Source organism: Oxyura jamaicensis, chromosome 1 (genome assembly GCF_011077185.1).
Source record: "Oxyura jamaicensis isolate SHBP4307 breed ruddy duck chromosome 1, BPBGC_Ojam_1.0, whole genome shotgun sequence".
Classification (NCBI taxonomy): Eukaryota; Metazoa; Chordata; class Aves; order Anseriformes; family Anatidae; genus Oxyura; species Oxyura jamaicensis.
This window is the reverse complement of record NC_048893.1, coordinates 52,018,851-52,036,628: the sequence shown is the minus strand read 5'-3', so window position 1 is coordinate 52,036,628 and position 17,778 is coordinate 52,018,851. Positions and strand designations below refer to the sequence as shown.

Genomic DNA, 17,778 nt, shown 5'->3' with positions numbered 1-17,778 from the left:
ACTAGAGAAACAGCAGGAAATAAATGGGGTTACATGTATCCTATTCTCCTAACTGTATATCAGACATCATCAAAATGGGCTGCTTTGATTTTATTCTTTCTTAGTGCTTAAGTAGATGAATTCACTCAGGCTCTAAATTTCAGTTTGTAGCCCACACTGAACACCACACTCTGTGTCTGCTTTCCTATCAATATTAGAGTTGAACATCAGAATATGTTGACACATGCTACATTGACTTACATGACTATATGTAGTTCCTTTTCGTCTAGAACCAAATTATTATTATTATTTTTTCAAATCCCCTTTCAAATCAAAACAGACATATCTCAGAATATGTGCGTAAAGGTACAGTAATGTTAGAATTTCTTTGCATGATAATTTGGTGTCTAGGTATTGCAAACTATTGGTAATGTTGAAATATACCAGTTAAATGAATTATTGGAAAAAAGAAGCACCTATTTCATGTGCTTGATATACTGTCATAAGAATACATATAAACTGGTGCAAGTATGAGATTTTAATATCTGCTACACATTTCCTGGAGGTTTAAACTTGCCAATAGCCCAATTGTGTAATAACTACATCACTTCAGAGCTTCTCATTAGAAAGCATTTTCCACATATACATTAATTACTGTATTTATAATGACCAGTTCTGTTTCTTATTATTTCCACTGCCTTTGTGCTGAATTCCCTTGATCCTCAGATCAAGATATCCCTGGTGAATCACGTAATGCTCACAAAACACAATAGCCAAAAAAAATAATAATAAAAAAAATCACAGATGTCCATACTCTAAGGAATTTACTATCTACTCATATGACAGAGAGGTGAATATAGAATTAGAGAGATGAGCCATCCATACAGTGAAAAGATGATGCTAGAAATATCACACCTAAAATGGGCATCACAGAGGTTCTTACCAGTGTCATTACCCCCATTCTGTCCATCTCCCTGGCTGGACTGCGAGGTGTGAGTTTAGGAGTTGAGTGTCCACTGGGAGGAGATGAGCTTGCAAGTGATGATGCTGTCACTGATCCAGTAATGGATGTACCTTGGTGGACTCTGGCTAGGTTTAAGCCTTCCAGACTCACACTGGCCACTCTATTCTCTATCTCTTCGGCACGCAGTTCTGTTGACTCTTTTTCTTCTTGGATTAACCTTATGAAATAAAAGAACACGGTTCAATTTAGGCCAGAATTAGTACTCTAAAAGCATTCTCAGATTCTGAAAGCAAATTTATCTTCCTTGGTACTTATCATTGTCTCACATATGCACAGAGACTCACATTGGCATACAATATATACGTACAATAGAGGTTATATATGCCGACTACTGATTGTGTTTTAAATTTCTCATTATAATTTCTTCCTTCATTTCTGCATACCCCAAAACTAAACCTAAAAAATACTTCCTTTCAAAGGAGATCCAAAAGAAAAGAAAAATCAAACATGAGTTTCATAGATCAACACCAAAATAATATTGAAAAGGGTGTTTTTAATCACCAGAATTACATAATCCTTATTCTTAATTCCTCTATCCTCAAAAACAATTGAAAGAATCTGCCCAACAACAAGACTTGATGTATGACATGTCAGAAAGATTAATTTCTTTGCAAACGAGAAAGTGCAGGAGAGGGGGAGTTAACAATCCGATTTACCATAGAAAACTAATTTCACTCTTAAGTTGGTTTCATCTGATTTTCTGTTGCTAAAGCATAAACACAAATTTAAAGTCAAATGAAATTGGGACTTTGAGAAGGGAATTGTTAGGATAATCCACATTAAAAAACAAAACAAAACAAAACAAAAACCAACAACTAAACAAGAGAACATGCCAAACAATTTATGTTTCATCCCTACAAACTGTTAAAAAATTGAACGTTTCTGAAGTATTAAGTTTTTAAGTGATTTTTGTTATAATAGCTCTTATTGGTGACAAATACTAGTTTCTTAACATACAAAGCTTCCACAGGATCTTTCCACTGGATTCTTTAGTTTTGCTTAGATGTTCTTTGCTCATAAACCCACATTAGAAGGAATCTATTTTTGCAAATAGGAGGGAAAAGGATGAGAGATTTAAGTAAAATGACAAAATATGAAGCCTGGAGATATTGAATCTGTGAATTAGGCTTGCTTTTTTAGTGAGAGTAATAAAAACCTATATGCCAGTATAAGCTTATCAGTAGGGAAAATAAACATCTCTCACACGACCTCCAGCAAAAAAGGCTATATACGATGTATCCCTTTTTCTTCTTTTCATGACATAAAACTGTACCTACCATCTAAGTCAAGATCCTCTGTTTAATAAAACAACAATCTGACTCAAGATAGCACAAATAATATCTATGTTACATTTACGTGCAATTCATTGTCAAACTATTTTATAGTATTATATAATTAGAATCACAGAATGGTTTGGGCTGGAAGGGACCTCAAAGATCTAGTTCCAACCCCCCTGCCATAGGCAGGGACACCACACTAGACCAGGTTGCTAATTACTTGTTAAATTTTTAAAATGTTAATATGTTTAAAACTTATATATTTGTTGAATCTACAGCTTCCTGAATTGGTCACAGTGCTGACTTTGTAATAATAGAAAATATGGATAAAGTTCTCTTCGACACGCGCTCTAAATACACTGTTTACGAGACTTAGTCTCCCAACAACAAAATTTCTCACTACATTTCTTTCTTGATAGGTGTAATAAAGGATGGGATAAAATCCCATCTGAATGAAGAAATTATTGGAGTAGTGAAAACTGAAAGCTGTAGGTCTATAACAAAAGGTCTCCCCTGGAATGCAAAAATTATTCAAATTCCATAAATTTCAATAGAGTTCTGTCTTTAAAGATACCTTGCTCAAAGAAAGTTTGAGGTGTGGCAGAAGGTAATCTAGTTTTGATTATATTTCTAAACATATTTTTTCTGTCTATAAAATTACCAGAAAGTGACTAATAGATTTAGTAACATCATCATCTCCTTCTACAGAAATGAGAGGATGCTTTTGACATACCTACTTTTTAAAAGTTATCATACATGAATAACACGTAACAATGTTTTCAGCTTAAAACATGGTTTTGTTTATAAAAACTACTTTATTAAAATATGTTATTGGATTCTCTACCACTCCACTACATTTGCACAGAATTTAGCAAGACACATTAATTTCACTGCCTATTTCCAAGCATTATAAGTCAAACTTGGAGCATGAAAAGAAATAAATCACATTCTGTGGTTCCATAGAAAATCAAAAATATGTTTTGGAAACATGGCTTCTATTAGATGTAACATAGGAATAATCACCAGAAGAAACCATGAACAGCACTGAAGTAAAGTATTTCAGATAGGAGGTCATTTGTGAGCAGGTAGAGTTATGCAGAATAGGAAAAAAACAAAACAAACAAACAAACAAACAAAAAAAAACATGAAAAGAGGACTGTGGAGGCAAATTTGTCAAATGTGCCAAGTGTTATTGTATTCCTTTTCAATTGCCAAGAAGTTCTTTATATGAAACATCTTTTGAAAGTAAACATTTATTCTTTTCTGAGGTTGGCAATTGAAGAAAATAATGTTACCTTCACACAATAAATACTCTCATATGAAAAACAGACACATTATCAATCCTTTAAATGTACAAGTGGTCCCCTAATCATTATGAATGGTATCTGAACTCATGCACTGAAGAGACCTTGAAGCTGTAAACAAGAACACCACCACAGCTGGTTACATACCTGATTTCTTTATTGATTGCATCTAGCTGTTCCTGAAGCATCATGGCCAGAGTCTGGGCATCGGAATGGCCACTTGGTGACAGAAGGTCCATGGAGCTGAAAAGTGTTTCTCTATCATCATCATCAATGTCAGACATTTCAGTGTCACTTTCAAATGGATGGCTGCTCAAAACGCCAATCTGCTGTGTCCTATTCCACTCATGATCTCCAAGTGATTTTACCTAACCAGGAATTGGGATATATATGGCTTATTCCATGGAAAACAACTGCAAAGCTGAACTATAAAATGGGAAAGGAAAGCAACTAACACTTAAGAATATTTATTCAATGATTAATTCTCCATTAATACTTGCAGTATTACAGCAAGAAGGCATTTGGCATTGCAGAGGATGTAAAGTATTTTCACACAATTTCTAATGCGGTGTAAAGTTAAATCTTAGGAAAATTTATGAATATATTGAGAAAAGACAGATAATCAAGCATGTTTGAACTCTGATGTCTGAATTTCAATGTTTTCTGCCTTCATTTTAGTACAATACTCATATCCGAGTATATATACATATTAAAAAACAACAACAACCAAAACCACCAAAAAACTTGGTGCATATATGTAAGTATTTATTTATTCTGGAAATACACAAACCAAAGGCTTATTAGCCTGAAAAACATGCTCTTTTTAGGAAATATATGAAAAGAAATTGGGGATTAACCTTTGGTTCATCTCTGCGTACTCCCATCCGTCCCCTCCTAGGTCGCCTTATCACTTTAGTTGACCGATAGTCAGACTGGCTATCAACCAGTGAGCCCACAGAATACCTCAACTCTGTTGATGAGTCAAGGTGAGGCCTGAAAAAAAGAGTCAAAGAAATAGACTGGGTGACTAAATACAGTAGTAATAGTAGTAATAACAAAAACAACAATCCAATGACCACTTGTGGAACACAGATTTTTTTAATAAACAAATTATTTGAGTTATGTTACTATGTGGACTATATTTTTATTGTCTGACAAATTTGGTGGCCTAAAAAAAGTTCTAGGGCTTCTACAATGGTGTTACAGCATTGATAGGTACGTGAAGAGCAACTGACATCAACTACCTGGACTTGTGCAAAGCCTTTGATACTGTTCTGCATGACATCCTTGTCGCTAAATTGGAGAGACATTGATTTGATGGATAGACCACTCAGTGGGTAAGGAATTGGCTGGATGGTCACTCTCTAAGAGCTGTGGTCAACAGCTCAATATCCAAGTGGAAACCAATGACAAGTAGTGTTTTTCAGAGGTTGGTACTGGGACCAGCGCTGGTTAATATCTTTGTTGGTGACATGGACAATGGGATTGAGTTCACCCTCAGCAAGTTTGCTGACAACATCAAACTGTGTGGTGTGGTCAACGTGCTGGAAGGAAGGGATGCAGAGGGTCCTGGAAAGGCTTGAGAAGTGGGTCCATGCAAACCTCGTGAAGTTCAATAAGGCAAAGTGCAAAGTCCTGCACCTGTGTTGGGGTAATCCCAAACACAGATAGAGATTGGGTGGAGAATGGATTGAGAGCAGCCCTGAGGAGAATGACCTGGGGGTACTGGTGAATGAAAAACTCAACCTGAGTCAGCGACATGCACTTGCAGCCCAGAAAGCCAACCGTATCTTGGGCTTCATCAAAAAGAGTGTGGTCAAGGGAGGTGATTGTCCCCCTCTAGTCTGCTCTTGGGAGATCCCCATCTGCAGTTCTGCATTCAGCTCTGGGGTCCCCATTAAAGAAGGACCTGTCAGAGTGGGCCCAGAAGAGATGATCAAAGGGCTGGAGCACCTCTCTTGTGAAGAGAGGCTAAGAGGGTTGGGGTTATTCAGTCTGGAGAAGAGGAGGCTCCAGGGAGACCTTACAGCGGCCTTCCAGTACCTACAGGAAAGAAGGAAAGTACCTCCAGGGGACCTACAGGAAAGCTGGGGAGTGACTCTTTGTCAGGGAGTGTAGTGATAGGACAAGGGGTAGTAGTTTTAAACTAAAAGAGGCTATATTCAGATTAGATATAAGGAAGAAATTCTTCACTATGAGAGTGGTGAGATTCTGGAATAGGTTGCCCAGAGAAGCTGTGGATGCCACATCGGTGGAAGTGTTTGAGGAGAGGTTGGATGGGGCTTTGAGCAACCTGGTCTATTGGAGACTGTCCCTGCCCATGGCAGGAATTAGATGGTCTTTAACATCCCTTCCAACCTAAACCATTCTATGATTCTATGTATCAGAGAATAAATGACAAAAACATATCACAAAAATCAAAACAAAAACGTGAGAAGTTGAAATCATATTATAAGAAAATTATAAGATATTACAAGAAAATTAAGGTAGAAAACAACAACAACAAAGAATCTTTGATTTTTCAAAATGAAAGACTTTTATAGTAGAACTCGCAGTCCAAAACTTCAACATGAAAAACAAGCAGAGTTCAGGACAATTAGCAGAACTGGCTGCTGAATATACTGTCCTGTATATTTTTCTTCTACTACTTCCCTGAATAAAGATGCTTGAGGTTACTGTAAGAATGATACATGTTCAAGAGTGAGGTTATCTATAACACATTCTTCTAGTTCAGCATTATGAAAATATTAGTGAACTGCCCTGTGATACATAGCATAGTTTATGAATTATTCTCATTTATTTGATAATACTTTTGAGAAATTTAACTGGTATGAGGGATGCAACCTAAGAACAAGTACCTAGACATTTTCCATAAAAATATATTTAAGACATGACTATAGTTTTGAAAATAGAAGATCTCTCTCCAAGAAGAAGAATGGCCCATACTTCAGAAATATTCTGGAATAACAATGGTTGACCCCAAATTTTTCCTGTAGTCCTGTTAAGTCTTGGGATGTTGTGGTGAGGCATATACTCAATGTCAGCACATCTTTTCTTGGCTGCAGACAGTGGTCACTGGCCTTTCTGTCTTTGATAAAATAGCAGCAGTAAAAATTCCCTACTTGGTGCTATTAGAAACAACCTGACTATGGGCTGCATAGATGATGCGGAAGAGCCAAGGATGTGTACACCATTTAAGCATTCAAACACAGCAGTGGAGACCTGTCAAATTTCTAGCTCTTAACACAACCAATCTCCACATAAAAATACATGAATTATAATTATACTATATATATATATACTATATACTATAATTATAGTAGAAAAATGAAGTGTAACAAATACTCTACTAAATCAACCATGTTTGTTTATAGTGACTCCTTAAATAAGCTTGACATTTCACTATAAGAGCATAAAATGAGAGTTTCATGTTCTACTTAGATTATTATTATTATTATTTTTTAAACTTGGGAAAATACAATTAGCTACAGACAATTTACATGGTTCACAGCAGTGTTAATAATCAGTTTTGGGAAACAAAATAGGAATAAGTTTTGTTCTTAAAAATTTTTCTCACTTGGGAAAAATGTTGAAGAAAATGATGGCTTTAATCTTGGACATAAGAAAAGCTAAATGAAGGAAATCATTCAGAAAAGCACATATCTCTGCTGAAAAGTGCAGACTGTTTCCCTGGGCTCTAGTTCTGTATCTGTTTCTAAAAAGAGAGATTTACTTTTCCTTAAGAAGAACTTTGAACTAAAAAATATTGGCACTTTGAAGACTATGGCATTGGTCTCAAATTTCAAACACCATTTCAATTAAAAAAATAATCTAATACAACTGTGGTACCTATTAATTGATAAATGGGAAATGTGAAGATAGTGGAAAAATATGAAAACCTCTAGCAGCTACAGGGACTCCATGCACCTGCAGAAACATACAGAGGACTACATATTTTAGTGGGAAACCCTCCTCATCGGAGTAAGCAACAACAAACATGATCAGCTATCTCTTCAGAAACACCAAATAGGGATACCTTTGCCCTGAAATGGGTTACTTTATAGTCAAATAAAGGCACTTTGACAGGGCACATGGAGAAACTTAACTTACTGCCTGGTATTGTAAGTATTTTGACAAAGCTAAAATAATAATGGATGGATTTCAAGGCCTAAAACCATTTGTTTGTTTGTTTTTATAAATACTGCAAGAAAACAAATGAATAATTAGTAGTATCTGAATGAATAATTAGTATCTAATGAATAATTAGAAGTATCTGGCACCGGAATTCCTGAAACACGAGCACATGTCACAGAAATTAAACCAGAGATGTTAAAATTTCATGGACAGTGAACGTGTTCTAGAACTTTGGTTTTGTGTAGAGTACACATCAGAGTTCATACTGTTGTCATAAATGTTCTTTTTGAGCGGCCATCAGTCTACCTTCCCTTAGGCTTCCCATCATGGAGCTTCCATAATATTGTGGAGGGTGGGGGGGGGGGGTTGGAAGAGGGGGGAAGGAGGAAATTACCTTTCTAAGAATTCCTTACAACTTGCTTTTGTTGTTATACTAATAAGAAATCTTGATAACAATTGGGCTTGGGCTACAAATGTCTTAAACTCTTTATCTACATTGCCAGGCAATAATCTTTTGATTCATTTGGTTTTAAATCTATCTGTATGTCTCTCCCCTCTGACATTGTAAACCTATTAGGGCAATGACACTTTTCTAAGTTTGTACAATATTTGCTGTAATAGAACTTTGCTTTGATAACATATTTAGTATATATATATTAGTATATAAATACTAAGTACTTGTGCAGCAAGTTGATAGATAATAAGAAACAACCCAGGTTTGTCTCTGGCAGCAGGTATTTATCTGCTGCCCAGCTTCATTATTATTCTTCTGAAAGAACAAACTCCTGCAAATACAGAACTGAATATGGACTGAGAAGAATAAGTATTTAATGCTGAAACTTCCCTGTTCCAGAGAGGGGGAAATGTATTAGTAATGAAATGATACTCCAGCTGTTTGGAGCCAGGAGCTGGACTTGATGATCCTTGTGGTCCTTTCCAACATAGGATATTCTATGATTTTCTGAAAAATATTATTCCAAATGATAACACAAAGTTGAGGCTTAGGCAAGAAGGGCTGCCTTTCTAGAATAATAAATTCATTTGAGCTGTTAGTACAGTTTCTACTGTACATTTCTCACTATTGTTCCCATATTGCTTTTCCACCACAGAGACAATGTTCAATGCCCTGTTAGAACACTCTTACTGTCAGAACACTCTGAATATTGCCTTAATCTTTAGTTCAAATTTTGTGATCTTTTCCTATACATTAGGCAAAGCTGTACTACTTCTTGCTAATAATAATAATAAAAAGTTAGGTGTAATTGGTACAATAAATAAATATGGTTTTAAATATACTGAGCAGCTTTAGTATTAGCAATGATGGTTACAACTTTGTTATTACAGAATCCTGTGAGAAAATGGGTATTTGGCTATGCTTTTAAAAACATGCCATAATTTCAAAGACTTTCCTTAACCACAGTAATATTTCAGTGTATTCTCATTGATATAAAGCTGGGGTTACCTACAAAAAAAGTGAAAAGCGACAGTAATAATCATTCCACAGGTCCTATATCCTTTAAGAAATACATGATTATATGCGGTCTGAATGCATTCTTGTTGTAAAGGCTTGACACATGTTTATGTTCTCTTTCAGTTCAAAGGGAGGAAACTTTATTGTTAAATATTACCTTGACAATGTGGGTTCAATTAAAGAACCAGCCCTCAATTTCATTTGATCCAGTTCAGATCTCAGTTTCTCAATTTCTTCTGCGAGTCTTTCCTGGAAATCAGAAAAGTAAGATATACTTGTGAACCAAAGTACTTTTAACTTTCTGAGATATTAACTTTACAAAGCTAAACAAGTAAGATAAATTACACTGAATGTAACACTGAGTATAATAAGAAATAGCACTGAACTCATTCAAGTCTCTTTATTGCTAATATGACATATGCATCAAGTGGAGATAGTACAGGTCTCCCTACCATTTTTCCATTATCTAGAGGTGATGACAGGACAGGTTCATACTATCCTACTAAGCTGTCTTTATGTCAACCCATGAGCTTTACTTTTTTCCCAGTTCTCTCCCCTGTCCCACTGTGGGGGAGCGAGTGAATGGCTGTGTTCCTGCCAGGTTAAAAGAAAACAAGAGAAAAAGAAGGTATTCGTAATTCAAGTTTAGATTCTGTGGTAGAAACTTTTGTTTTGTTTGACACAGCTTTAGAAAAGTCTTTTTTGTCATGTAACAATGGTGAGGTATGATCCAGATTTTGCTACAGTTGAATCACCTTACAACCTTTGAGCCATCTGTAATAAGACAGGAAGTATGTGGCAATAGTGAAGAATATAAGGGCAATGTTGTTGTGAATGTCATGACAACACCTACAAGTCTTATTTTGCAGCAGTCTTTTGCATTCCCTTCCCCTCTCCTGCAGAAAGTTCCTCATCAAAATCACTCTTATAATTTGCAAAGACAAAAACAAATGGTAGTGGAAAGACTACATCAATGCAGGCAAGTAGAGCAGTTGCTGGGGCATAATTACAAATGAGCAATCCAAACGGCAGTGAACGAACTACACCATGCAATAGCACCAGTATTGTACAGTAGTAGCCATATTAGAGGAGTTGCTATAGCTTAGATTCCATTAAAATAAATCCCAAATTCCTTGCTTAGATTCACAAAACATCTGCAGCAGCCAAGAATCCAACCAATTTCACAAGATCCTTTTTGGGACTTTAATTTGAATATTTCTCTGCCCTTCTATAAAGTTATCTGAATGCAGATGAAAATGACAAATGATTTGAATAGATATTTCTTTTGCTATTTTTCTCAGAGTAGTTGTTTTTAAATTTCGTATTTATTTTAGTATTAAATGAAGCTATGCTTTTAAGATTATTTTAAGTAGATATAATACGCTATAAAAACACTCCCGTAAATGGGAAGACAGATACTGTATTTGTGTATCCTACTGCCCTCAAGGCAAGTACAACTTCAAAACAAAATCTGAACATTTGGAATTGGAATAATATTTATAATTAATTTGACTGATTCACTAAACAGTATTAGGTGTTAATTTGCAATGAACTAAGAAAGCCCATTTTCAGTTACATTTAGCATAATGCCAATGCATCTGTTAAGAAGAATTGCATCAAAACAAGAAATTACATTCTTAACTATGAAAGTATAACCAGTTATACAATTCCTGTTAAACAAGACTTTTTTTTTTTTCTTTCAGAATTAAAACTGATAGAACAAAAATTACAGAGCCAGTAAAATCAATATGAATTTTAGTGTTGACTTCCCGAGGCTACGATTTCAGCTCAGAACTTAGCTCAGAAGACTTGTTAGGGACCTTCACTGGCTAGTAAAGACATCTTGGTGATTAAAGGAATTATCCTTAATACCAGGAAGATTTAACATGATATTTGGATAAGTAAATATACCATACATCAAAAGAAAAAAAATAATTTTTGATAAAAATGGATAAAATCACATTATTTATAGTACCTTGTCATGTAAAGATTCTTCCAGATTTTTCCGGAAACTTTCAGATTCCTGGATCAAAACATTCTATAAACAAAATGAATGAAAATAAAGATAAAAGAGAAGAAAAATCAGAGATGTTAAATATCAGATATTGCCATATACATTTAATCGCTATACACAAGATAGCAAATTTAAGTAAGAAACAAACTTTCATATTCACTGGATTGTAAAATTAAATCCTTTACAGCTTCAATTTGAGTATATATTAAATTTAAGACACCTTAAATAACCCAAACATGTATGAACATGTTTTTTCAAGAACAGCAAAATTTGTCATTTTCTTGAACTGAACAACTGTCATATGCTTACACAGCTATTTTGCCCAGTTCTTCTTTTGGCAGGCCTATTTCTTGCTTTGTTATGACATTTTGTTTCCATGATATAAACCAGAAGTATATCCTGTGAAAGACTCTAAAGTAAAGATACTGAAAGATTCCCTTGGATCAAACTAAAGGTGAATCAGTAGAAGAGGGAGGGATTAAGGAGGCTAAACAAAAAGATACCACAATTTAAATTTTACAGGCTTGTTAAGTCTTACAGAGAGCTAGCACATCACAAAATATCTGTAAATAACATTCCCTCTTTTTTCTATGGTGACAGCATGTTATTATTTACAGAAGAAGTGAGGTAAAACTAGCAAGCTAAAATTCAGGAATGACAGCACATCTGAGACCTGGCCATTCCTTGGTTGTAATCCCCTTTCTTTCACTGGCCTGTAATGCATTGTAGCCTGTCATTTACCAGCTCTTCATCAGGATCCCTGTTGACAAAACAGGTATTCATAATACCCAGAATGTCCAGTTTAGAGTAGTCATGGAAAGACTCTTGAGCTCATACGTGAACTAGGAGATGAATGTATAAATTAGACTTTATTTGCAGTCATATTAATTGTATACGAAATTAGTATGATACCTCCATCCTGATAAAAGTAGAATGTTTTGTACAGGAGAATCTTTACTAAGCTGAACTTTATTCTGCCCTTTGTACAGTACCTTTTCTTCAAGTGCTGCCATTCTCTCTTTTAAGTGTAGCTGCAGACGCTCATTGGATTCTGTCAAAAGTCTGTCTACAGTATCTGATAATCTTTTGTTATGCTCCTCGTTCATTTTTTCTCTTTGCCTTGCCTTTAACATAGAATAGAAAAGACAGATTTGTAAGGTCCAGAATTAACCAGCACAGTCTTGTATCATTAAAAATTAGAGATTTTATGCTAAGTGAACACATTTAAAGAAATTCCACATGAAATTGATTACAGTTATATTAACTAATGCACATTAATTTTTGTTTCAACAGAATACTTCGAAAGCTGTGAGTGGGTGTAAACTAGTTTATTAAGACAGTGGAATAAAATAGGAAGATGCTGCCATCACTGCTATAAATAAAACATTTACCAGTAGATCGTTGTGTGTTGGAGTGCATAAGTAGTACTGTATTGACAAATTAAAAGAGGAAAAGCACACAGAGGTTGTCATCAATACACGTACCCTTTGAAGTTCCTGATTCTTCTCTTCAAGCTGAGCTTCTAAGTGTCTCATACGTTCTTCAATGTTTCCATGTCTTTCTTCTGCCTGTAAAAAATAGAAAGACTCATTCTGTAATTTAAATGGCTTTGTATGTCTTTATCTCAGTAAAGTTTAAACAAAACATAAAGCAAGCTACTACTAACTGCAAACTTAGTTTTCAGAAAAGAAACTATTTAAACAGGCAGCTGAACAGCATTGCTTGAAATGTGTCAGCTACAAAGGCCTGTTACATCCAAGCATCAGCAAAACATTGGAGTTATTTATGAGCAATGAAATCAGCCAAATGTAACATGCAGACTGTGCATGGTTTGAACACAAACCTGCCATCGTAAAATTGTAAGCTCCTGAAGCACTGAACTGCACGATGGTTGATTATCAATAAAAAAAAAATAATAAAGTAAGTTAAAAAAAATGAAAACAAATCAAATGGATTCTATTTAGCAATAGAAAGTAAAGTCCAGTAGGACTACCTTCCTACGTATGGAGATCATTTCTTGTAGTTTAGCTTCCATAATATATTGATAATCATCAGATGAGGTAGAAGAGGTTGGATCAGACTAACAAGTCAAGGAAAAGGAGAGGGACAAAATTGAAAAATCAGAACTAAAGACACTGACACTGAACAGAACACAGCACAGAATGCTTAAAAGAAAAGTGTGACTGAAAATTTAATACTTTTAACTGACAGATTTTTAGGTGGAATAAACTACACTGATACTTGGTGGATATGATGCAGTTGATATGGAGAAACTGAAAAATAATGGAATGCTAAAAAAGCTATCAACCTACACATGAAAGTCCAAGGTTAGTGATGGCTGGCTGATGACATATTACTATAGAGTGAATTCAAAGCAACACTGTCTGATCTAATGTTTTTTTGGAATTATGGCAAAACAAACACCAGCATAGGACTCTGAGAGGCCAATGTCAGAAAGTCCTTTATAATTCTTCTATCCTTTTCTAGGAATGAAAACAATGTATAAATACTAATTAATGGTTTTGTCAATTACAGAACTGTGCAATGTTATGTGGTACATTCCCTAATTTCTAGGGAATAGAAAGAACGTCAAAGAGAAAAAGCCAAGATTCAGTATTCTGTTTTAGAATATGCTATGTAAGCCCTTCTATCCAAATAAATGCTATGGTTTTCATCCCTTTGAAAGGATCCACCCTGGTGGATCCCTTTGCAAGATCAAGGTCATCAGATAAAAGAAGAACCTATAAATAAAAATTCATTAATAGGAATGAAAAGTCATTACTGAATATAGAAATGGTAATCCATCCAAAGATTCATTACTACTTTTGACAGAAGTCGACCTTAATTAGGCCAACAGAACATGTTGCAGAACATGAATATTCATGTTATTGTCATATCAAACAAGCCTGTGTTATCATTCAAAATGAAAAAAAAATTAAAGAAAGAAATGCTATACTAGATTTGTTGCTATGGAAATAGGAATGTGCATAAGGCGTATAGACAGTGCTACTGATGAAATAGAATTGTGAGCTTGTGACCATCAAATGCTGAGTATTTCACTCTCTCAAGTTTACCCTCTCAGAAAGAGATTCTGAACTTCCACTTTAGATAAGCAAATTTTAATACGAGCAGTAAATAATTCTACAACTATATGTTTTAGTGAGACTATTTTTTCAGAGACTTCAGTCTACTGATTATTTGTCAGAATAATTAGGAATAGATACCAACATAGTTCCAACTGTACATTGTAACTTGAAATTATACATAACTTAAACTTAGTAGTATTATCAGGACCAAAAGATCAGATAGAAAACAATGATCTTGAGTTATATGAACTGTAGTTTTTGATACAAAGACATTCTTTAAAAATCCTGCTTTTTATAAATACAATAATAAATCATAACTTTGAAGATCACTAACATTCCTTTCAAATTGCATTTATTCACAAAACTCAGATACTTGCAAAATTTAAGGGGAAGTCAGTATACTTTGTAACTAAGCTCATTTAATAAGTGCCATTATTGTTTCTGATCATGAAGCAGGCCTACTTTTTATCTGGACCTGCTCTTTATCTGAAACTACTCTGCCAATTTGTTATGACTTGGACCTGTGATAAACCCTTTATGATTTTCTTCATCTTATCTTTGAGTTTTACATATTAGTTTGTTTCAGCACAGAAGTGCTAATGTGCTACTTCCTTTCCCAAGTTGGATAAATGAGAAGATAGGACTAAAAATGTTCAGTCCCTTAGGATACAAAAAAATGGATCATGTTACCCCTTCCATGAAGTGACTGAACTTCATCTCCACAGGAGATAAGACTTTTCCCCTTTTTGAGTCCTGACTGGTTCAACACCTTCCCTTAATACTTCCGCAAGGCCAGGAGAAGATTTGAAATCATCAAAGCTCTGAGGTGATGATGGAGAAGGCTTAAGGAATTCTACTTCTTTTGAAACTACTTCCATTGAGGGAGATATACAATGTGTTTGAGGGTATTAGCCTACAAAATTAAACAACTTAGAAGCTTCATTAGCAGACAGAAAACTTTAAACATGTTACCTAATCTTGACTGCTTTTATATATTTAATTTCAAGTTTATGCAAAATATGAACATAATCAAATTAAAACCCCTAGGATCAAATTAGATTTCATTTAAGACTCCTGATATTTGGGGCTATCTGTCATAAACTATACTTTATAAGCCTGTCTAGATAGATACGTTATTCACATTTATTTTTCAAATTAAAAAAAAAAAAAGATTTTGAGTCTAAACAATGCCATAGCTTATTTCTCAGGTGGAAATCGTCTTCTCTATATATAAGACAATTGTGGTATTAGCCCTAACTATTACTTGGAAAAGGATAAGTACTTATTTCCAGAACTATGTTATCTGAATGTACAATTCTTATAGTACATAGAAAATGTTGTTGAAAGAAAAACATGTTAAGATTCTTGTATCTATCTAATTCCGCTTATTTCATCACTTCCTGGTGCATTAACAATTCAGTAAGATATACCTTTTATTCAGTAACTTATTTTTGCATGATACTTACAGTTACTTCGTATTAAAATTGCCACTGGAATAAGAGCTTTTGAAGACTCAGAAGTTTACTCTAAAAATATTGACTGGTTCTAGGTATGAGGCAGAGGCTGAGACACTTGTGTTAGTCATGTTCCTATAGCAAGAACCAAGACAAAAGAGACAACTGTGGTCTCCAAATTTCATAAACAGAAGCTGTATGTCTTCTGACTTCCTTTGCTAAAGGTAAATTAACTTTAAAACTTTCTAAAATGTACTTATCTGGTTACCTGCTTGGCAAACCTCACCCTACATTTTTTTTTTTTTTTTAATATGACATAAATGTCTGTTTTCTAGTATTTTGTACTAGAAAACTAGTACTAGTACTTTGTACAGGAGGATTAGTAAGACGTATGATGTGGTATTCAGCAATTAGCATTTAAAGCATTTACCCAGCACATTCAGTTATAAATAGGTTTGTGAAATTGTGTATCTTTGGATTAAAAATATATGGACAAGAACTAACAATGTCTGAGCCCTATGAAATACCAGCATGAGTCTTAATGCTCACTTTGCACTTTATATTCTATGACATAGCAAAGAAATGGCCAGTATAAGCCAGTAATAGACAGGAAAATTTTGCTTTGAGGGAATACTGAAGCAGCTTGTATTATTGCTCTCTAACCCTGTTAAAACTCTGCTGATGCTCCTGCTGCTAATGTGCCCACAAAAAAAATGTTGCTTTCACATCATCTGTTACTGTTGGCACTGCACATTTTCTAGGTCTTTGCACCTTAGTGGAAAAAAAAAATCCAATTTCAATCATACTGATGCAGAAAGCACCTGTAAAGTACAGGTGCTATAATTTTTTCTTCCTCATGCTGAGCTGCAGGAACAAATCTCAACTTTTCTAGTGGTACAAGCCAATTTCCACAGTTTTGAGACCTTGATGTTTGAACACCTGCTGTCTCCATATTTTCTACTGGCTTCTTATGGCACATATTCCTTTGTCTGTCTCTTGAATTAGAGAGTTATTCAAGGATAAAATAATGCATTACTGAAGTGAGCTATGCTATTATGCAACTGGTGGTGAAAACAGGTGATCGCAGTGACTGAGCCACAACAGCTCAAGAAGTTATCAATTACTGATTACATGCTTACTTTTAGCCCATTACAAACAATGACATAAAATGTGTTGGCTTAAGTCACCCCTTTTCCTGATACCCAATCTTTTGGTTATTAGATATCCGCACATTCTTGCCCCTCCTTTGCCTCCTCACTACATTCTACACCTGGTATGTTGAGTAAGGAACTCCTTCCTTATAGCTCTGTCAAGGTTGCTTCTTTCACTTTTTCCTCCTACCGAAAAGGACAAAATCTTCTGTGGAAAGGGAGACACAAGAAGAGGGGCGGTTTGAGAAGACAGTGAGTTGTTGTAAATGTGGAGTTGGGCTTCTTTCACAATTCAAGATTTTCTCTGTTTTCAAAATATCAGTCAACTTCCTTCTCCAGCTAATACATCATCTTATCTTTCTTCTTTTTTCTCAGAGCGTTTATTATTTTTTTATTAACCATAGCCACTGCTTACAGGAGACCTCCTCTGTCCACTTTTTATCCTTACCTCTACAGCCCTTCTCATTTCAATTTATTACAGCTCTTTCCCTATGTAATAGAAACCAGATCCCCGCATCATCACAAAACAAGCATCATGGCCCACTTGCCTCCAACTTTCATGTCATTTTTCTTTCATGTCATTTTTCACCTTTAAAATAAACGGAATGTGTTACTATGCTAAATATTATGGTATATACAACTGGTGCTTCAATTTCCTCTCCTCCACCTCAGTGCTTCCCTAATGCAGCTATGAAGTACTACTGATATTTCTGGTGACCCACACACAGGAAAGATGGAGTTAAATGCTGACTGCTGTCTTGTGATCAGAGAAGTGACGTGGTACCTCTGCAGCACAAGCACCCAAGGGGAAAGTGACTGCTGGTGGGGGTGATCAAATGGAAGTAGGTGGATGCTGATTGTCTCTACTACACCCCTCCTTAAAT

General features: G+C 35.1%; 1 protein-coding gene across 15 annotated transcripts in view; it reads right to left on the bottom strand.

The window, feature by feature from the left end:
• PPFIA2 (PTPRF interacting protein alpha 2) overlaps positions 1-17,778 on the bottom strand; it is a 329,918-nt gene that overhangs the window by 45,004 nt on the left and 267,136 nt on the right. For 8 of the 15 annotated variants that reach the window (XM_035338456.1, XM_035338451.1, XM_035338479.1 and 5 more), the window contains 8 exons: positions 13,197-13,283; positions 12,688-12,771; positions 12,196-12,327; positions 11,165-11,227; positions 9,347-9,438; positions 4,442-4,577; positions 3,732-3,952; positions 923-1,160 (listed from right to left, as the gene is read on the bottom strand). In XM_035338456.1, coding sequence (XP_035194347.1) covers positions 923-1,160; positions 3,732-3,952; positions 4,442-4,577; positions 9,347-9,438; positions 11,165-11,227; positions 12,196-12,327; positions 12,688-12,771; positions 13,197-13,283 — 1,053 coding nt within the window. The remainder of the gene's footprint in view (positions 1-922; positions 1,161-3,731; positions 3,953-4,441; positions 4,578-9,346; positions 9,439-11,164; positions 11,228-12,195; positions 12,328-12,687; positions 12,772-13,196; positions 13,284-17,778) is intronic. The other 7 variants (XM_035338517.1, XM_035338568.1, XM_035338498.1 and 4 more) reach the window with 1 other exon arrangement.